Source organism: Saimiri boliviensis, chromosome 19 (genome assembly GCF_048565385.1).
Source record: "Saimiri boliviensis isolate mSaiBol1 chromosome 19, mSaiBol1.pri, whole genome shotgun sequence".
NCBI classification, from domain to species: Eukaryota; Metazoa; Chordata; class Mammalia; order Primates; family Cebidae; genus Saimiri; species Saimiri boliviensis.
The window spans coordinates 35,793,527-35,815,829 of record NC_133467.1 but is presented as its reverse complement, the minus strand read 5'-3'; the positions used below and the strand labels follow the sequence as shown (position 1 = coordinate 35,815,829).

At 51.5% G+C, this 22,303-nt stretch overlaps 1 protein-coding gene and 1 non-coding gene across 2 annotated transcripts; both read right to left on the bottom strand.

Moving 5' to 3' along the window:
* Nucleotides 1-637: 637 nt before the first annotated feature.
* PMVK (phosphomevalonate kinase) lies at nucleotides 638-12,549 on the bottom strand. The gene is made up of 5 exons (XM_003937762.3): nucleotides 12,198-12,549; nucleotides 8,561-8,624; nucleotides 4,913-5,065; nucleotides 2,282-2,411; nucleotides 638-1,174 (listed from the first exon to the last, which is right to left on the bottom strand). Exons 1-5 carry the CDS (start codon nucleotides 12,290-12,292, stop codon nucleotides 1,038-1,040), a joined length of 579 nt encoding a protein of 192 aa, XP_003937811.1. The 5' UTR covers nucleotides 12,293-12,549; the 3' UTR covers nucleotides 638-1,037.
* A 5,255-nt stretch (nucleotides 12,550-17,804) lies between these two features.
* Nucleotides 17,805-17,932, bottom strand: LOC120360255 (small nucleolar RNA SNORA40). Its single transcript, XR_005576828.1, has one exon. It is a non-coding gene; the product is annotated as a small nucleolar RNA SNORA40 (small nucleolar RNA).
* Nucleotides 17,933-22,303: the final 4,371 nt, after the last annotated feature.

Genomic DNA, 22,303 nt, shown 5'->3' with positions numbered 1-22,303 from the left:
AAAAATGAAAGAAAATTAGCCGAATGTAGTGGTATGTGCCTGTAGTCCCAGCTACTTGGCAGGCTGAGACAGGATTGCTTGAGCCCAGGAGGTCAAGGCTGCAATGAGCTATGATCACGCCACTGCATGCCAGCCTTGGTGACAGAATAAGACTCCGTCTCAAAAGAAAAAAAGGGGAGGGGGCACTTGCTGGTGGCACTTTCTGTGGATCACAGACTTTTACGGGGCCATCCGGAGGTAAGGCCCTCAACCCCGATCCTACCTCCAACATAAACAGGCCTGTTGCTGTGGGCGCAGCACAGGTAACCTCTGTAGGACATTCTAGCCAGGTGGGAGGTGGAACAGGGACTCCCAGCCACCATGACACCCTAAGGCAGGCGTCCCCAAACTTTTTACACAGGGGGCCAGTTCACTGTCCCTCAGACCGTTGGAGGGCCGCCACATACTGTGCTCCTCTCACTGACAACCAATGAAAGAGGTGCCCCTTCCTGAAGTGCGGCAGGGGGCCAGATAAATGGCCTCAGGGGGCCGCATGCGGCCCGTGGGCTGTAGTTTGGGGATGCCTGATCTAAGGCCTTCTAAACCCCACCCATGCCAGGTTGGCATTGGGGAAATGAAAGAGGCGCAGCTCTGAGTGTGTGCTCCAAAGAGGTTTATTAATATCCACACTGGGGAGCCCTGAGTTCTTGCCTAGAACAAGGGGCTGAGAACATCCAGTCAGGATGCAAGGCCACCACAGGCTGAGGGGACTGGCGCGGGGGAGGCCTGGGGTTTCTCCTTCAAGCACAGCCACGTCACCCTCCTTTGCCCTTGGAGTCTCCTACCGAAGAGTATGGCTGTCTTCCATACTCTTCCAAGGAGAAAATGAGATCTCCAGAGGTTTCCTGGCTTGCCCAAAATCCACCAACCACCTCCCCAGAATCCAGACCCCTCTCTGTCTGTTCCTCACCTTGAGCCAGGATCGGGCACCCCCCAACCTGCAGAGTCAGCCCCACCCCCACCTCAGCACGCCCCAGTTCACTCCTAGAACCTAGTGACTAAAGTCTGGTGCGGATAAATTCCGTCAGGGTCTCCAGCTGCTCCTCCAGGCGCTGCGCATCTCCATGGTTCTCGATGACCCAGTCAAAGTCCCCAAAGTTGTCCAGGCCACATTCTGACTCAGCGTCATCCACCCCTGTGGAGGAAGCATGGCGAGGTCCGGCGCTCCAGGCAGACGTCAGGCATCGAGGCCTGCCAGCCCCAAGACGAGTGGGCCCTCCCCAGCCTCTCCCCGGCTACCCCAGAGCCAAGTGCTCCCCACCCAGAAGGTGCCTCCCTACCCCTGAAACGGTGCAATGGCAGGTTCAGCAGCCCACAGCCACCTGAGCCCCACAGCCGGCCCATGCTGACTTAATTCTTCACTTGCTACTGCCTACAGAGTGAATCGGGTCGTGTGAAACCGCACACCACTGTGTTTTCATCTGCTGTCAAGCCGGTTGTGTTCTTTTCTATCCTTAAATCTGTCTGATTCAGTCCCCTCAGAGGGCAGCAAGTGCCGGGTTAGAACCAGAGGGTCGGGAGGCCAACTCCTGCTCTCACTCTCTGTGACCCTGGGAAAGAGTGACCTTTCAGGCCAGGGCCTCATCTGACCCCGGGTAAACTAATAACAGCATCTACCTGCTCTATCTGTTTTCATGGTAAAGTGAGACTGCATAGAAAATGCTTAGCACGGGCCTGGACCACGTGAGTGCCCCAGAAATAAGCGGCATTAGTAGTGGTCCTACCCATCGGACCTGAACTGCTCCATGCCACAGGGACCTAGGGCAGGAAGGAAGCCTGAGCTGTGCCTCCGAGGTGCACAGAGCGGGTCCTGGGCTGGCACCACTGAAGCTCCCAGAAAAACTTCCTCTCCACTACTGACTCCCGCCTCCTACCGACTCTCACCTACCAACTCCCACCTCCGCTACCGACGCCCGCCTCCATTACTGTTAAACAGCAGTGAGCTTTGTCGGGTTTGCCCCTGAACACTGTCAGCCCCTACCGGACTGGAAAGCAAAGGTGAAGGACCATCGGGGTGGGTCCCAGCCAGACCACCAAAGAAGCCCGCTGGCCATGAGAAGATAGCCTAGGTTAAGCCCAGAAAACCTTGGCCCCCAGGACGCCCTCCACCATGCCACTCCCCAATCAGGAGGCCTTAGATTCCCCTTTACCATCCCTCACTCACTCCCCTCAGGCGTCCCAGGGAAACAGCACGAGAAACCGCAGGGTGGGCAGCCTGTGCCCTACACATGGAGCAGCTCACCTGCTGTGAACACCCAGCCCCGCTGCTGTCGGCTCTGCTCCAACGCTACAACGCGGACCGTCTGAGTTACGGCCCCATAGGCCTCCTGAAACCACTGGATGTCAGACACTCTCCTTGTGTCACTCACCAGCTGCAGGGGAGGGACACAGACAGGTGACCAACATGACAGGATGCTGGAAGTGGGGGGAGATGGGAGGACTACAGAACCCAGGGCAGTGTGGGGTGTGGCTCTATCCCCCATCACCACAACCATGTCAGCTGCTGACCTCACTATTCACGGATTCATTCATTCATTGAACACACACCGCTGAGTGCCAACTACACGTCAGGCAGCGCTGCTGACAAGTTCATTCATCCAATTATTAAGCGAGTATTATAGCAAGTACCTACTGTGGGCTGGGCACTCTGCTAGGTGCCAAGGCTAGAGTGGTAAGCAAAACAGACCCTGTGCCTGCCCTCTCAGAGCTTATGGTCTACTGGGAGAGACGGGCACTGAACAAGTCTTCAGTGATCAAATAACAGTGATCGCAATGTGTGTCAATAAGTGTCTCAACCTCAGCTCGGCGGAAACTCAACTCCTGATTTCCTCTCCAGTCCTGTTCCTCCCACCTCCCCTGTGTCAGAAAATGATAATTCTGTATTTGTCCAGCTGCTCAGAACAAAATCCTTGGTATTGTCCACAGCTAAGCCATAAACAAATCCTGTTGGCTTTATCTTCAAAATACAAGCAAAACTGACCCCTTCTCCCCACTCTACCTTCACTGCCCTTACGCTCCAACCACAGTCATTTCACCTGTTACAGAAAGGTCCTGGCTGGGCACGGTAGCTCATGCCTGCACTTTGGGAGGCCAAGGTAGGAGGGTCCTTTGAGGTCAGGAATTCCCGACCAGCCTGGCCAAATGACGAAACCCATCTCGACTAAAAATAAAAATTAAAAAATTACTTGGGCATGATGGCACATGCTATTAATCCCAGCTACTCAGGAGGCTGAGGCATGAGAATCGCTTAACCCAGAAGGCGGAGGGTACAGGGAGCTGAGATCGTGTCACTGCACTCCAGCCTTGGTGACAGAGTAAGACTGTCTCAAAAAAAAAAAAAAAAAAAACCAGAACGGTCCCCCACCCAGCCCCTCTGCTTCTGCTCCCATCTTCCCCCACAACAGCTAAGGCCAGCCTTCTCAATCTTGAATCAGATCACACCTCTCCTCTGCTCGGAAGCCTCTAGTGACTCCTCATGTCACTCAGAATAAAATCCCAGCTCTCCCAAAGGTCCTGCCTGGGAGGTCTCACCTGACCTCCCACCACTCACCCTCACCCACTCTGGCCACCTGGCTTGTTCTCAGACAGACCAGGCACACTCACCACTCAGGCCCTTGCACTCCCTGCTCTTTCTCTGGAAAGCTTCTTCCCCAAATATCCGTTCAGTTATCCCTTACTTCCTTTTACTTCCTTCAGGTCTAGCTCAGACATCATCATATCAGTGTGGCTTTCCCAGGCCCCCTTAGCAAAACAGCACGGCTTCTCGATCTTCCTCATATCCTCGGCCTCCTCTATCGTACTCCCTTAGCATTTACCCCCACCTGACATCATCTGTCTTTATTTTGTGTCTGTCTCCTCTCCACCCTCAGCCATAACGTAAGCTCCCTGAAGGAAAAGACTTCATTGCATTTTTGACCAGAACCACGACTGGCCTAAGGAGATACTCGATATTCACTGCCGGAATGAATGAGGAAGACAAAGGGTAAAGTGCTACAGGAGCACCTGCCAGGGAGCACAGTTAAGCCCTGAATATTAGGGAAGGCTTCTCGGTGGAGGTGTCATGTCAACTGAGCTGGAGCTAACCAGGGAAAGAGAGAAAGAAAGGTGGTCCAGCCAGATGGAAAGGCATGTGCAAAGGCCCTGATTCCAGAAGGAGTTCAACTGACCAGGAAGAAGGCCAGTGTCGCTATAGCTCAAGGAGTAAGCAGGCTAAAAAAGTAGCAGAAATTGGATCACACAAGGCCCAGAAGTTCATGTGAAAGATTTCCATCTTGTTCATGAGAACGATAGGAAGCAACTGAAGGATTCTAAACAGAAGAGTGACATCACTTGGCTCATGTTTTTGAAAGGTCAGTCTGGGCCAGGGGCAGTGGCTCACACCTATAATCGGAGCATTTTGGGAGACCAAAGTAGGTGGATCACCTGAGATCAGGAGTTTGAGACCAGCCTGGCCGACATGGTGAAACCCCATCTTTACTAAAAATGCAAAAATTAGCTGGGTATGGTGGCAGGCACCTGTAGTCCCAGCTACTTGGGAGACTGAGGCAGGAGAATCACTTGAACTCAGGAGTCAGAGGTCGCAGTGAGCTGAGATTGCACCATGGCACTCCAGCCCGGGGGGATAAGAGCAAGACTCCATCTCAAAAACAAATAAATAAATAAACAAACAAACAAACAATAAAAAGTCTGTCTGGCTGCTGTGTCATGACAGACCACAGAGGGCAAGAGCCACAGCTAGAGACCAGTGTGGAGGCCACAGGCCAGAGATGGTGAGGGCTAGGGCCAGGGTGGTGGCAGTGGAGACAGAGAGAGATGGACACAGCAAAGAGCTAGGGAAACAGGTGTTCTTCGGGCTGTCATGGAGCTCTCTTACCCAGATGGGCTGGGAGATGCCCTCCACAACCTTCCTGCAAAAGAAGCCTGGGTCAGCCTGGCGTTTCTCCTCTCCCCAGCAGATCATGTCCCTCCGAAAGGCCTCCTTGTAGTTGCTGGCATCCAGGAGTCTCTGGAAGTTCAAGCCATGCTCCTGCCCAAAAGACATTATGTCTATGTCACCAGTCTTTCAACCTCAGTGGTCCCTCCTAAAACCGCAGAAGAACCATCCCTCACCCTCACCTGCCTCCCCTAAGGCTGATACAAGGATTAATGAGGTTTCAGCTAGGACAAAGGTCTGCAAGGGAAAGAGCTCCAGCAACTAAGAAATCCTGATCACTGGCAGAAGGAAGAAAGGTCTGGGGATAATCCACAAAGTGTTTCCATTTGCCTTTGAAATATGTGATGTGGTTTCCCTTTTGCAAGGTTTACCTTCCCAATTATTTCTGGCTTAAACTAATCCTGAAATTAGTTTGCATCCCCTGGGCACAGGCTTAGCCTTTAACTAAAGTGGGAAATCTGAGGGGGAAAAAAACAGCAGCAGCATTCCATGTCCTCCCACTAGCATCACTTGCCCCCATCCCAAATCCCAGGGAGATTGTATGTCTCCCTCTCTCACCCTCACCCCTTCCCATCCCCAGATTCCTGGTGCCTTTGCTGAAACAGCATCACCCCTTTTGGCTCTGAGCACTTGCAAGGCCTCCCACACTCAGAGGACCCCCAGGCAGGAGAGGCTACTCTGACCACCGTGCAGAGCGGCTTTCTCCCCGCTCCAAGCAGAAGGGTCCATCCAAAGGGATCCAGGATAGGAGGGGTCTGAAAAGCATCACCCAGTTCAGGTTCTAGCTCCTCCATAACTCACTGCAGCAAGACGTTCTCCCCTGGGGCTCTCAATTTCTTGATCACCCACCTGCTCCCCCTGCTGCAAGAGAAGGTCAGCAGCCACCTCCTGCTCCTGAACTGGTTTCCCTCCAGGAGCATCGTGGGCTGCATGTCGGTTACATTTCCCCTTCTGACTTAGGAAATCAATACATCAACATTTCATTTTGGTTTTGTTTTTTAATGGGAGTTGGGGACAGAGTGGTGCTGGACTTCCACAGAGCAAGGGCAGTCTGGCCTATCAGAGTTTTCCAAGGAGGTTTTAAAAATGCAAACTCCTGCCCCTTTCTCCTCCCGCCCCCCAACCCAACCCCGCCAGTCTGACTCAGTAGGACTGAAGCATGACCTGTCTGGGAACTTTGGAAGATCAGTTTTGAAAATGCTCCTGGAAGGCCTTTGGAAGTGTCTAGGCCCCAGTGGGGAAGGCTCAGTGCCTCCCCCTTCACCCTTTCCCTCCTCCCATCCCCCTACCACCACCCCACCACCCCAGAGTCTCTCCCAGTCTATCTCCTGGATACAAAGAAATTCTGTATCCAGTTTCATTTGGGAACGAATCCTGCTTAAACGTTTGAAAACCAGGCCAGGCAAAGTAGTTCACACCTAAATCCTAGCACTTTGGGAGGCCACAGAGGGAGGATCGCTTGAGTCCAGGAGTTGGAGACCGGCCTGGGCAACATAATGAGACTCCCATCTATCTCTACAAAAAAAAAAAAAAATTTAACTTAGCCAAGCATGGGCCGGGCACAGCGGCTCATGCCTGTAATCCCAGCACTTTGGAAGGACGAGGCAGGCAGATCACCTGAGGTTGGGCGTTTGAAACCAGCCTGGCCAACATGGAGAAACCCCATCTCTACTATAAATACAAAATTAGCTGGGCATGGTGGTACGTGCCCGTAATCCCAGCTACTTGGGAGGCTGAGGCAGGAGAAGAGCTTGAACCTGGGAGGCAGAGGTTGCAGTGAGCCAAGAACATGCCATTGCCCTCCAGCCTAGGCAACAAAAGCAAAACTCCACCTCAAAAATTTTTTTAAAAAAGATTGGCCAGGTGTGGTGGCTCACACCTGTAATCCCAGCACTTTGGGAGGCTGAGGTGGGTGGATTTCCTAAGCTCAGGAGTTTGAGACCAGCCTGGGTAACACAGTGAAACCCCATCTCTACTAAAACACAAAAAATTAGCCAGGCCGTGCTGGCATGCACCGGTAGTCCCAGCTACTCAGGAGGCTGAGGCAGGAGAATTGCTTGAACCCGGGGAGCGGGGGTTGCAGTGAGCAGAGATCGAGCCATTGCACTCCAGCCTGGGCAACAAGAGCGAAAGTCCTTCTCAAAAAAAAAAAAAACAACAACAACTAGCCGGGCATAGTGGCATGCACCTGTATTCCTAGCTCCTCGGGAAGCTGAAGTGGGAGGATCGGGTGAGTCCAGGAGGTCAAGGCTGCAGCGAGCCATTATGCACCACTGCACTCCAGCCTGCACAACAGAGCAAGACCTCATCTCAAAAAGAAAAAAAAAACAAATTAAAACACTTAATTTAGTTACTCCTACACTTCCTCAGGCTGCCAACCTACAAATGGGTCTGTTCAGCTGGTAAGAGAATGACCCAATGCTTCCTACAGAGACAGAGCTGGCATACAGAAGTGGGGGAATTCATTTTATGTGGCTCCAGAGGCCACACTCAGGCCAACTGACCGAGGGGCCAGAGTACATGTCCCAGAAGGCTGCACCTGTAGACCAAGGGCAAAATGTAGGCGACAAGAGGGCTCCTCGCCATGAAGGAAGCTAATCATGCCTTCCAGGTTCCCTTTCTGAAGTCTAAGATTCTGAGAGTTCCTACTGACTTATTTTTTATTGTTTTAGAAACCCTTTAAAAAAAAAAATCCATTTGGTTCAAAATGCAAAGATACACATTGATTTACAGTGAAAAATCTCTCTCTCACCCTGTCCCCTCCCTGGGGGCAACCAATGGTAGTTTCTAACGTGTCTTTCCCACACAGTGCAAGAACACATCCAGGTACTGAAACAATGCCGAACACGAGACAGGCACCCCATAAATACTTGTTAAATAGCTGAATATGTGAGCAGATACAGTCATAATTCTTTTACAGTTCTTGGTCACAGAGTCGTTCCTGGAGTGCCTCTCTGGTTTTAGACAAATGGAGCCTTCTCTACACACCACTATACATCTTGGTTTTGTCTTTTTTTTTTTTTTTTCACTTAATAATATATTTTAGCAACTTTTGGAACTAAATGTCTTTTTGTTGTTGTTGTTGTTTACTCTTTTAAAAAATTTTTTAAGTAGAGACGAGACTTCACCCTGTTGGGCAGGCTGGTCTCTAACTCCTGGACTCAAGCAATCCACCTGCCTCAGCCTCCCAAAGTGCTGGGATGGCAGGCGTGAGCCACTGCGCTCGGCCTGTACTAAATTTCTAGGAGCAGAGTTCCAGGGGCTGTGTCAGGCCAGCTGAGTGAGGGTACAGTGCGAGGAGACATGGGCAGGTCCTTACTACTCACACAGCATCGGAGCTGCCAACTCAAGTGTCAGCAACCTTTCCTGGGCACACCTTCTGGAACACGCTTGAAAGGGAGGGAGGCTATTAGCAAAGAAACGTAAGCTAAAAATGCCCCCGAAAGGTCCACTCACAGAAACCAAGAGCTGGCCACCACCCAGCCAGCACTGGTCACGGGGATCATACCAGTGACTCAGGCAGCAGCCACTAAAAAGTCCAGGAGCCGGCCCCTCCCACCACACCAGATGCCACAGAGCACCACCTACCTGAGCATACTGCTCCTTGAGTGGACCAGAGAGCCGGAGGACAGCACAGACATCAGCTCCGAGTCTGTGGGACAGGGAGATCAGAATCCAGTTAACCTAGAATTTCCAGGAGCTTCCAAGTCCCAGGAAGGGAATCTAGAGGCCTGGGTTGAAATCCTTTTCCTACTACTGGTATTACGTAACTTTGGTAGGTCTCAATGTCCCTGATCCTATTTCCTCATCGGAAAATGGGAGTAACACTTTCTGTTCTGTCTCCCACACAGGATTATTACGAAACTCCAATGAATATAAAGGAGCCCTGAATCAAACAGGTAAAACCTATAAAGTGACAATGACAGTGTGAACAGGCACAGCAATATTCTGGCTGGATGAGGTTATTGTCCAGACCCTAAACTAATTATCTCACAGCCAGAGGTACCTCAGTCTCCCCTGACTTGGTCACCATAACATAAATCATTTACTCATTCACTGATTGGACATGGTGGCTCACACCTGTAATCCCAACACTTTGGGAGGCTGACGCAGGAGGATTGCTTGAGGCCAGGAGTTCAACACCAGCCTGGGCAACATAGTAAGACCCAGAGATACCATCTCCACAAAAAAAGGTAAAAACTAGCTGGGCATGGCAGCATATGGTGGGAGCATTGCTGAGTCCAAGAGTTCCAGGCTGCAGTGAGCCACGACTATACCACTGCATGCCACCCTGGGAGACAGAGTGAGACCATTCAAAAAAAAAAAAAAAAAAAAGCAAATTTTAAAAATGAAACAAAAATAACCTTTTTTTTTCTCTTTGAGACGAAGTCTTGCTCTGTCACCCAGGCTAGAGTGCAATGGCACGATCTTGGCTCACTGCAACTTCTGCCTCCCGGGTTGGAGCGATTCTTCTGCCTCAGCCTCCCAAGTAGCTGGGATCGCAGGTGCCTGCCACTATACCCGGCTAATTTTTATATTTTTAGTAGAGACAGGGTTTCACCATGTTGGCCAGGCTGGTCTCAAACTCCTGAACTTGTGATTCACCCACTCCTCGAAAAGTGCTGAGATTACAGGCATGAGCCTCTGCGCCTGGCCCTTTTTTTTTCCTTTTCTTTTTTTTTTTTTTTGAGACGGAGTTTCGCTCTTGTTGCCCAGGCTGGAGTGCAATGGCGCGATCTCGGCTCACCGCAACCTCCGCCTCCTGGGCTCAGGCAATTCTCCTGCCTCAGCCTCCTGAGTAGCTGGGACTACTGACACACAGCACCACACACAGCTAAGTTTTTTTATCTTTTGTAGACAGGGTCTCACTATCTTGCTCTAGCTGTGTTCTAGTCTTCATGTTTCAGATGAGGAAGCTGAGGTTGCAAAAGGAGGACTGACTCCCCCAAAGCAACACTTTAAGTAGTGAATCCAGGATTGGTAAAATATAGCCAATATTTAGTTCTTGCACCTTTGCTAGGTGCCCATAATTATTCCAAACCCTTCACACACATTATCTCATTTAATCCTTTACAACCACCCTATTATTATGCCCATTTTACAGGTAACAAAACAGGCATAGGCCAGGTATGGTGGCTCACGTCTATAATCCCAGCACTCTGAGAGGCCAAGGCAGGCAGATGACCTGAGGTCAGGAGTTCTAGACCAGCCTGGGCCAATATGGTGAAACCTGTCTCTACTAAAAATACAAAAATTAGCTGGGCATGGTGATACACACCTGTAATCCCAGCTACTTGGGAGGGTGAGACAGGAGAATCGCCTGAACCCGGGAGGCAAAGGTTGCGGTAAGCTGAGATCAGACCACTGCACTCCAGCCTGGGTGACAGAGCAAGACTCCATCTCAAGAGGAAAAAATAAAAAAAAAAACGGAGGCACAGAGTGAATAAGAGATGTGTACAAGATCGCACACTAATCGACAGTGAGCCAGGACTTGCATCCCAGCAGTATAATTCCAAGGCCTGTGCTTCTGACCATTATTTGAGGTCGGAGTGTGGAGGTGGGGGGAAATGCAACTTAGGAAAAGTGGTGAAAAATTCAGGTGGTGACCTCTGCTCTGGGCTCTCCCACACCTTTGTAGAACCCCGGTGGTACCTAAAAGCAGCTTCCTGGTACCCCCACCACACTAGCCTTCGAGAGGAGCTCCACTCTACTTTCTCCCCATCCTCTGCTCCCTAGCCCAGGTCTCCACAAAATGCTCCCACACAAAAAGATCTTGCTTTGACAGAAGACTGAACAAAAGGGTATCATTATTTGGGGAGGCAGTCGGAAAAAACAGAAAGAAACCAGTCCTTGGCACAAGACAAAGCTGAGTTTGTTTGTTTTTTCTTTTCGGTTTTTTTTTTTTTTTTTTTTTTTTTTTTTTTTTTTTTTGAGACGGAGTTTCGCTCTTGTTACCCAGGCTGGAGTGCAATGGCGCGATCTCGGCTCACCGCAACCTCCGCCTCCTGGGCTCAGGCAATTCTCCTGCCTCAGCCTCCTGAGTAGCTGGGATTACAGGCACGTGCCACCATGCCCAGCTAATTTTTTGTATTTTTAGTAGAGACGGGGTTTCACCATGTTGACCAGATTGGTCTCAATCTCTCGACCTCGTGATCCACCCGCCTCGGCCTCCCAAAGTGCTGGGATTACAGGCTTGAGCCACCGCGCCCGGCCTCTTTTCGTTTTAATTATATATTCTTTTAACTGCTGAGATGCCCACCACGAACCACGAAGCTGAATTTGAATCCTGGATTTGCCACTTACTTTGTGTCCGACAAAGTTTTTTTGTTTTTGTTTGTTTAACTTCGTACATTATTTTATTTTATTTTACTTTGAGACAGGGCCTCAGGCTCTGCTGCGTGGGTTGGAGGACAGTAGCGTGATTATAACTCACTGCAGCCCCCGGGTTCAAGCAATCCTCCCACCTCAGCCTCCTGAGCAACTGGGACTACAGGTGCTTGCCATCGCGCTCAGCTAACTTTTTAATTTTTGTGTAGAGACTAGGATCTTACTACCGGGCGCTCAAGTAATCCTCCAGCCTCTGTCTCCCAAAGTGCTGGGATTACAGGCACAACCACCACACCCGGCCTGTTGAACTTTTTGGAGCTTCAGTTTCTTCACCTCTGAAATGGAGATACTAAGAATGTTACACAGTACCTAACAAAGAGGTGAAGAGGAGCTTTTAGTTTTGTTTTTGTTTTGGACAGGGTCTCTCTGTCGCCCAGGCTGGAGTGCAGTGACGCAATGTCGGCTCACTGCAACCTCCGCCTCCTGGGCTCAAGCGATTCTCCTGCCTCAGCCTCCCAAGTAGATGCGATTACAGGCGTGGGCCACCACGCCCAGCTATTTATTGGATTTTTTGTAGAGACGGGGTCTCGCCACGTTGCCCAGGCTGGTATCCAACTCCTGGTATACAGAAAGTGCCTTGGTAGGCGCCATTACTAATGCTTCTTTGAGAGACCCGCAGCTGAAGGTCTTTGGAGAGGTGGTCACCTGGTTTTTGACGCTCGCGTGTGTAGACTGCTGTTTTATGTGATGGTGACATTTTTCCTTCCCCAGCCCAGTCCTCCTCCTGCCCTGCAAACGAAGGACCCCTACTCCAAAGCGCACTCCGTGACACCCCAAGCCCCCCTCGTGTCACGTGGTGCGGAGAGCTCCCCTTCCACCTTTCCCGCCTCGCGGACACCTGCTCTGCAGCGCCTCGGTCACGAAGTCCTTCCCGGATTTCCTCTTGCCGCTGAACAGCAGCACCAGCCGCGGGGCGCCTCCCAGCGGGGCCATGGGGCCGCCACGCTTCGCGGTGCCTGAAGCTGACACTTGTCCCTAGCCCTAAAATCAGGATACCGCACGGAATGGACGCGGCCACTAGGCGGAGAGGCAACAGGGAGCCATCCCACCTCTCCTCGCCGTAGCTGCGGACAGGGCTGACCGCCCGCGACCGTGCACTCAACTCATATGTCCAAACAGATACTGGGAGAAAAGGGTAAGACATGCGGAGAGGAAATCGGTTCCTTCCCAGGGCAGCCTCCCCTAGTGAAGCTCCCCCGCCCGAACTCACTTAGAACAGTCCAGCCCCGCCCAGAACTTTCGCTCATAGCCGGGTCTGCTCACTGACACCCGGGGAGGAGCCGGACGCGACTACCTTCTTCCGACGGGGGTGGCGTCTGAAATTTCCTGAGGTGAACCCCATGTTCTCTTCTGCCCAGCCCTAAAAACATTAGGAAAAAAAATCTATGGAGCGTGATCACGTCGGAGACGTTTTTAAAACTGGCTTTTTGTCTGTGCGTTATAGTGCATGTGCCACAGCAAATCTGCGTGCCCCCCACAGTGGGAATGGGTCTTCCTGGGGGCCCTGACGCGAGCGGCGTGTCTGGTCACGTCATGTCGCGGGAGGAGCGGAATCGCGCACGTGGTATTTTATTGTCAAGCTGATTTATAACCCGAGACGCCACTGCGATTTGGACCTTTAAGGCCGGCGAGAAACCTTTGATCCCTTTTTGGCCGCAACCGCCGGCCTGAAGGTTTTCGGAAGCAAGAGCACTTGAAACGGCGTGGGTGACATCAATAGTATAGGTGAAGGGAGCGTTGAATCCCTAGATGAGATTGCCTGGTTTCATCCGAAGTCCGGCTCCCAGCCAGGAGTTTGAGAGACAGAATAAGGGGTGGTGATCTGTCCTTTCCCTGATGCCCGCTTCTGCCTCTCCCCGCAGCAGCTGACGCGTAGCCCAGCTGAGTACATGGAGTTGTTTTTGGCTGTGACTTGCCATCCTGCATTTTTCTGAGCATGTCAGAAGAGAGCCTGCAACTGATTACTGCCTCCACTAGAGAAAAAGTGTGGTGTGGAGACTTAGGGAGAAACCATTAATTTCCTGAATGTTGAAAAGAGGTACAGAAGAGTGGTCAGATGCAAAAAGAACAGACTCTAGGAGGGTGTGTCTGTGTGTAAGAACAGACTCCAGTGTGTGTGTGTGTGTGTGTGTGTGTGTGTGTGTAAGAACAGACTCCAGTGTGTGTGTGTGTGTGTGTAAGCAACCCAGAAAGCATTGCACTCATCAACGCACTAGAAGGCAGCACAGAAGGAGTTTCAGCCCCAGCCTGGACACTTAGGAAGTCACTCTGAGCTTACCACTGATAATGTCCACTTTCCAGGGTTACAATTAGAAGGAAATTAAGAAAATATATGGCAAAGTACAAGAAAATACTTTGTACATTCTCAAGTATCGTCTAGATGTAAGGGGTTTATTCTTAGCACTTTGTCATTCAACACAGAATCAGACTTTCCAGCTCATCTTCAATAAACATGTATTTGGGCCTCCACGGAAAGCGCAAATCTCCTGGTTTACCTGAGTCACAGGGAAGGAGTCAGAACTTACTCCCGGAGTCTCTCCTCACCTGACCCAATGCATGCCCCTTGCCTCCCCTCCCCCTCAAGATCCAGCTTCCTGAACGCCTGGTGAGCAGTCAGAAAACTTCCTCCAGGCCCTGCGCAATAGTTCACACCTGTAATCCCAGCACTTTGGGAGACTGAGGCTGGTAGATCACCTGAGGTCAGGAATCCGAGACCGGCCTGGCCAACATGGTAAAACCCCATCTCTACTAAAAATGCAAAAATTAGCCGGGCATGGTGGAGGGCGCTTATAATCCCAGCTATTCAGGAGACTGAGGCAGGAGAATCACTTGAACCCACGAGGCAGAAGTTGCAGTGAGCCAAGACTGTACCACTGCACTGCATTCCAGCCTGGGCAACAGAGCAAGACTCTGGCTCAAAAAAAAAAAAAAAAAATTCCCCCATAACCTAGTCTCAGCAGTTCCCCTTTCTGCCTCCTCAGCTGAACTCCACTGTCCCTTACCGCTGTCTCGAGTGGACGCTTCTGTCTCCCAGCCCTCATCCCTCAGCATCTGCTTTGAGTCTGTGGCCTTCCTTCCTCCCAAATTCAATTTCCGCACTACTACTCATCCTGCCTCTTGGAAAGCTATGGTTCCTCTAAGGCTCATGCCGCCTGCCTGGCCTACCCTCCTGCTTTCCTCAATACTGGCAGCCCACCAATCCTGGTGGTTCCTTTTCATTTTCTTTTGATTTGTTTTGTTTTTTGGGACGGAGTCTCACTCTGTTGCCAGGCTGGAGTGGAGTGGCACAATCTCGGCTCACTGCAACCTCCATCTCCTCCTGGGTTCAAACGATTCTCCTGCCTCAGCCTCCCAAGTAGCTGGAACTACAGGCACGCGCCACCACGCCCAGCTAATTTTTGTATTTTTAGTAGAGATGGGGTTTCATTGTATTGGCCAGAAAGGTCTCGATCTCTTAGTGATCTGCCCTCCTCGGCCTCCCAAAGTGCTGGGATTACAGGCGTGAGCCACCGCGCCCGGCCCTCTTTTGTTTTTTTGTATAGAGATGGGGCCTCGCTTTGTGGACCAGGCTAGTCTCGAACTCCTGGGCTCAAGCAATCCTCCAGCCTTAGGCTCCCAAAGTGCTGGGATTACAGGTGTGAGCCACCGCGCCCGGCCTCATTCTCATTTTCTGACACTCAGCCACCGGCTCCCAGTCTCCTTTTCCACCCAGTTCCTGCTCTCATCCTCAGTGACTTCACTGTCCTCATGGCCAGCCCATCCAACATCCCGCTGCTCAATCCCTTGGCCCTGGCTTTTAGAGCCTTTCCCCCGCTCTCCTCCTCAGAGGCCAGCTCCTTATGGACACGTCCTGGGCTTTGTCATCACCAGAAGCTGCTCAAACTACAAATTCATGTGCTCATCGACCCAGCCCTTCAAGGTCACTTGCTCAAAGACTCCCCAAAGTCGTGCTTCCCTGCAAGTCCACTAGCTGGTGGAACTGGTGGCCTTATAGAACGTGCTCTGCTTGCCTTCCACAAGCCAGGGGAAAAGTGAGCAGCAGAGAGATGCACAGATGTGAGGCGCTATCTGAAGGCCGGGCACTGGTGAGGGTGAAGCAGGAAGAAGGGGAGGGGCAGGACTGTGTGACAGGAGCAGAGGCGACTGGTCAAGGTAGCAGCCAGAGTCCACGGGACTCGAACTGGAAGCCAGGGGTGGCTGAAACCACAGCCTCATGGAGGGTTCGGGAATATGATGCTTGAGGAAGATGGTGCTGGCCTCAGACAACAGAGGTGCCCCCAGAACTCGGAGCACAACTACCCTGAGAGTCACTCTTCCGCAGAGGGACAGAGCAATTAAAGGTCTACCTTACTGGCGGAGAGGACAGCTTGGAAGTCAAATCTAGGCCTATTTGAAGGAAGCCCGCTCACTGCATTCACACACGCAGGCACTTTGAGCCGGCAGGGGACCAGCTCATTCAGCTCTGCAGAGCCTAAGAAAGGGGCACCCTGCCCAGGTGGAGGATTCTTGAGCAGAGGGACACCAAGGTCAGCCCCCAAAGCTAGCCTGTCCCGTAGTGGAACCACATGCCATCCACCCTGGCTCAGTGACACCACCCATTGCTTTTGCCTCAATTCCCTGCTTCTGAGTCTATTGTTTCTTCCCATGATCACTGCCCAGCTGACCCAGGCACTCACCTCTGCCCGTGCTGGTAACTATAAATGTGGTTTATGAATCAGTCCTTGGGTGTTTGATGACTGCTGCTCCAGGGGCAACAACCTGGCGGGTGAGGGATGGAATGGGGTGGGGCTTGTAGGGAAACAGCACAACAAGCAAAAAGAAGAGGAGGCAGAGTCTTTGGGGACCTGACTGGAGAGAAGTCGATTCACTTGTTTATTCACTCATTCACAAAACGTTTTTTTGTTGTTGTTGTTTGTTTTTTGAAATGGAGTCTTGCTGTGTTGCCCAGGCTAGAGTGCAATGGTGTGATCTCGGCTCACCACAACCTCCACATCCCGTGTTCAAACGGTTCTCCTGCCTCAGCCTCCTGAGTAGCTGGGATTACAGGCATGCACCACCACACCCAGCTAATTTTTGTATTTTTAGGAGAGGCGAAGTTTCACCATGTTGATCAGCCTGGTCTCGAACTCCTGATCTCATGATCTGCCTACCTCAGCCTCCCAAAGCGCTGGGATTACAGGCGTGAGCCACCGCACCCAGCCCAACACATATTTAAAAATATGAAATGTGGGGCTGGGCGCGGTGGCTCAAGCCTGTAATCCCAGCACTTTGGGAGGCCGAGGCAGGTGGATCACGAGGTCAAGAGATCCAGAGCATCCTGGTCAACATGGTGAAACCCCGTCTCTACTAAAAATACAAAAAATTAGCTGGGCATGGTGGCGCGTGCCTGTAATCCCAGCTACTCGGGAGGCTGAGGCAGGAGAATTGCCTGAACCCAGGAGGCGGAGGTTGCGGTGAGCCGAGATCGCGCCATTGCACTCCAGCATGGGTAACAACAGCGAAACTCCGTCTCAAAAAAAAAAAAAAAAAACGGAGTGTGAGCTTAACAATTGGAGAGAGAAGGTTGATATAAATTAACACTTGCAGGACACCCTGCTATTAGCTGTAAATGGTTCTAACCATGCATCCTCATGGCATTCTCTTTGCCTGAGACACCCTCCCCATCTTTATTGTGTGGAATGAACTCCTTGTGTTCTTTTTTTCTTTTAAGTCAATAAGTTTTTATTCAAGGAATTTCATGTTGTGATTTCTTCCACTGTCCATCGAGTTCACTTTAGATCCTCTAAAGAGCTGGAGTGAAGTTAGCCCTTTCTAACGAAACTGATGCTTATTTTAATCCAGTTGTCCTGGCAGCTCATAATGCTTTTATTTTGGCTTCTGTCCTCTCCTTTTAATATGGACATACTGATGAAGACTTCAAAATTCACCAAGAATCTTTGGGATCTAACTTCTTCAACCAATTTGCTTTAGGGCCCTTTTTACTCTACGTGGTGGGTCTGCTGGTTCTCTGTTTGACACTCTCTCCTAACATGAATGAGTTCAAATCATATTCATTCCTAAGCAATCATGCCCAAGAATAGTACAGATGTGTGGAAATGCTTTAACTCCAGACATCACGTTCTCAAGTTAAAAGCCCCGGCTGGAGTACAGTCATGCCATCAAAGCTCAGTGCAGCCTCCAACTCCTAGGCTCCATCCTCTTGCCTCAGCCTCCGCTTCCTGAGTAGCTGTAAGTGCACGCACATGCCCCCATACCCAGCCAATTTTTAAATTTTTGTGGAGATGAGGTGTCTGTTACTTTCTTGCCCAGGCTGGTCTTGAACCCCTGGCTTCAAGCAATACTCCCACCTCGGTGTGCGGATTGCAAGCTTGAGCCACTGTGCCTGGCTTGGAACCAATCTTTATGGCTATCAATACTCCCATCAGTGAACTATCTCAGGTATCATAACGTCTCTTCTTATATGTATCAAAACTCATACTGAACAATGAGTTCTGGGTTGTAAAACAGGATTTATTTTTTGCACCTATCCGTAAGTCTTTGTCCATGAGTTAAACAAAAACATACATAAGTGCAGTTTGTATTTCAACATCTAGCTTGTCTTGCCTCCTCCAGGGAGTCTTCCCTGACCCTTCCACCCCCAAGTCAGAATCAGAAACCCATTTTCCATGCTGCTGATACACCCTGTATTTACCCACAACACAGTATCTCAGTCTATACCGTAATTATCAATTTACTCATATGTCTCTCCCCGCAGATGGTTAATAGTTCACATTTATTGAGTGCTTACTGTGTGCCAAGTCTATTCTCATTTAACCAAAAAAGGAGATTGAGAGACTTGCTTCAAAGTCAGTTGTAACTGGTGGAGCTGGGCCTGTCTGACTCCAAAGACAGATGTTTTCCAGGCCAAGGCAGCCTCCCGGACGTGCAGACCCGGCCTCAGCAGACAGCGGGCGATCCGTCCCAGTGTTCCCCCCACAGCACTGTACTCGGCTTCACACAGCTGCTTTCACATATCCACTGGTACTGGCCGAGGACCACAGACAGGGTAAGTGACCCATAAATGACTAATGCATAAATGAATGGGGGGGCTCTATGGGGGAGAGGAGGCAGGCCATGATTTCACCCCTGAGGCTCAATGGGCCTTTGTATGTACCCGCAAGGTTAAGACCTTGTAACACCATGCTCAGCTCAGGTTCCTGGGGCAGCTCCTAGAGGCCCTTTCTTCCTTCACATCCCACTATTCTGCAAGGAGAGCCTCCAGTTCCGCCTGCTGCTGCCCCCCTGTGGCCACCACCAGGCGTCTCTGCAGAGAGAGCCACACTTGAGGGCACTGCTCAGAGACAGCATGAGGAAGAACCTGACTTGCAGCAAGTAGCCCCTCCAGACGGCACCTCAGAGCCAAGCTCAGAGCCCTGGAGAGGAGGGGAGCAGAGGGCAGGGAGGAAGAACAGGGGAACTCTCAGTTAGGGGCAGGTGCCCTGGGCTCTGGTCTCCCCTCTGTCCCTAGCAAACTTTGTGAGCTTGGACAAGTCACTTCCCTCGGTTTCCACCTCTGAACAGCAAGAGGCAGGACTGAAGCTGGCAAAAGGCCCTTCAAGGGCTGGCCTTCTCCTACCCATTAGCTGGAGCCAATGAGGTGGCAGCTGGTGGCCAGAGAAGAAAAGCCTCCAGGGCGAGGAGCCCAGGTAGCTGAAGTGGGGGTGGAGGACGAGGCTCAGGGAGGACTCAACAGAACACCAGTGGGAGCTGGGAGTGTGCTAGTAACGTTGAGCCAGCTGGGGCTGGAGAAGAAGCAAGGTGCCCTAAGAGAGACCGAGGGCCAGTCTTCCTCCACGGTCACTGTCTAGCTAGAATGTGACTTAGGCAAGTCACTTAATCTCTCTGTTTTTTGTTTTTTGTTTTTTGTGGGGTTTTTTGAGTTTTTTTCTATCGCTGGACAGGTCACATCTATTTAATTTTTTTTTTTTTTTTTTTTTTTTTTTTTGAGTCTCACTCTTACTCTCTCCCAGGCTGGAGTGCAGTAGCGCAATTTCTGCTTACTGCAACCTCTGCCTCCCAGGTTTAAGCGATTCCCCTGCCTGAGCCTCCCCAGCAGCTGGGACTACAGGTGCCTGCTACCACGCCGGGCTAATTTTTGTTTTTAGTAGAGATGGGGTTTCACTATATTGGCCAGGCTAGTCTGGACCTCTGACCTTGTGATCCACCCACCTCAGCCTCCCAAAGGGCTGAGATTACAGGCCCTGCCCTATCTCAGTTTCTTTATCTGTTAAATAGAGATACTGACGGTCTTAACATTCTTCAAAGTCTATTCTCAGTGAGATAGAAGGTATAGGAGTGCTTTGACAGTCACAGCTTGTTTTTCTTTTCTTTTTTTGAGACAGGGTCTCACTCTGTCACCCAGCCTGGAAGTATAGTGGTGGATCATAAGCTCACTGCAGCCTCGATCTCCTGGGTTCAAGCAATCCGCCGACGTCAGACTGCCAAGTAGCTGGGACTACAGGTGTGTACCACCATGCTCAGTTAATTTTTTTTTTTTTTTTAAGTATAAATAAGGTCTTGCTATGTTGCCCAGGCTGGTCTCGAACTCCTGCCCTCAAGCCAACCTCCCATCTCAGCCTCCCAAAGTGCTGGGATTACAGGCATAAGCCACAGCACCCAGTGGGCCTGTTTCTTTGCTGGCCTCATGTCACAGTTTCTGGACTAGTCCCCTGTCATTCCAGATAAGCAAGCATTGATGGCCAGCCTGTTTGACCATGGGCGACACACCTTCCAAAGGGAGCCATCTAGCACTTTCTTCTCCACAGCTTGTGGCTTCAGGTGTCTGCCTATCCTGCTCCAGCCAGATGACCTGTCCCTTTGACTTTGAGCAAGGTCTCGGTGATGACCTCAATGGATGTCCCTCCCCTCTGCTGGGTGCCTCCCCTGGGGCTGAGTGAAGGTAAGTGCCCCATGCTGGTGGGAACTCCTGCAAAGGGACCCTGCCCTGGAGTGGAAGTGGAGAGTGAGGAGAATAGCAAAGATGAGTGGCATCCCTCCTATTTCCTACAGTAGACGTCCCCTCAGCCCTGCAGGCTGCCTGCAGGCGAATTTGCCCGCTCTGTGAACAATCTGGCTATAGGCTGTCATGCCTCCACCTCAGGCCTCACCTTTGCCCAGCCTGAAATGCCCTCCCCATTCTCCCATCTGTGAAATCCTGTTATCTTTCAGGATTCAACTCAAAGGCCACCCCCTCCTTCCTCTTCACCCAGTTGGCAGACTGCTCCTGGCACCATTAAGAGAGAACTATTAAAATTCTGCTTTGTGTGCAGCTAATCCAATTAGCCTTGGGGCAAGGATTGGGGGCCCCACAGCACCTAGCACAGGTGTTGAGAACTGAATGCTAGTTAGCATCTTTTCCCGCCAGCTTCCAGCTTCTGCCACATGGTCGGGGAATCAACACCCTTTCCTCCCATATCAGCAGCTCCCAGAGGCTCCCAGTTTCCCCCTTAGAGCTTAAGTAAAATAAAAATAACTGCTCTGTTATCAGTACCTTTTAGCTGGCAAAGCCGTTTCATGTATCTTACACTGACTCATTTCATCCTCACACAGCCTCTGAGAGCAGTATCTGTGGTCTCCACTTCAATGATGAGAAAGCTGAGCCCTTAAGCAAGGAGAGGCCTCTTGCCCAGGGCCCACAGGTGGGCAGCAGTCGACACTCTGGGTTTTCTGACGTCGAATCTTGCTCAGGCCAAAGCTCTGGTTAGAAAAGACCTGGGCTGGGTCCCCACCTGGCCCAGGAACGGCTGAGCCAGGACCAGGCCCAGCCAGAAGAACAGCTGAGCAGGGAAGGGGTCCACTGTTGTTCTCCATTTGGGAGTGGGCAGTCACCTATCCTGGGAGCCAAAGGTTACCCAAGACCTTCAGGGAGGCCTGGGGGCGGAGGGGATGGGGAACTCGGACAAGAGGCTGAAGTGGTTAGCAAGGGGCTTCTGTGGCTCAGGCAGCTGAGTCGGGGAGGGGAAGAACCTGCTGTCCGATTAGGCAATAGCCCAAAACCCCCACCCTGCAACCTACCAGACCCCTGCTGCGAGCATGCCAAAGGGCCAGGAACATCCGTGGCCCAGAACAAGGCAGGATGAGGAGGCATTCTTGCATCAGGATAACCCTGGGAGGTTCCCATGGCAACAGCCAGCCAGTCCAGTGAGTGTCCTTGGGCCCAGCCGGACGAGGCTGGGAGCCACTCTCAAAAGGAGCATGTGCCTCTGACCTTCCAGAAGCCAAAAGAGGTGATCAGGCTGGGAAGTAATGTGACCCACCACCACCTACGACCCACCCACCCCATCTACCTCTACCACCTGTCACCCCAGGACCGGTGGGAGTGCCAGGCAATTGGGAAAGGCTGGGGCCTAGACAACTGGGGAGGCAGCAGGAGATGGGGGAATCCTGGAAGAGGCACAGGGCCAGAGAGGGCAAGGGTGGCAGAGGCTGGACTGAGGGCACTGGAGAAAGGGTGGCTGAAGAAGGTGAGGCTGAAGAATGAGAGATGGGGGCGGGAGAGGGAATGCAGACTGGGGCCTACCGGGAAATGAGTTTTTGGGACTGGCCAGTGGAAATCGAATTTTTCCATTTGAGAGTAGAAGGCCCAAGAAGGCCACCCCCAACTCTAGTGATTCCTCCCAAGGACCCTAGAGCTGAGCTCTCAGGGAAGCAAGCCCTACTTGGGCAATGGGCAAGCTGGGGGAGCTCCCAGAGGAAAAGGCAGAAAGCCAAGAGCTAAAAATGCCAAGTGCTAAAACTGGAAGAGCCCAGCCCAAACTCCGGGAGGCCGACCGGGCACGTGGCAGCTCCCCAAGCCCTGCCCGGGCCAGAGCTGCCCCCAATCCCTGTGGGCTGGAGGGAATGCTGTCTCCTGGCTCTATCCCCGCTGAACTCATCTCCACACACTGGCCCCATGGTCAGGAGATC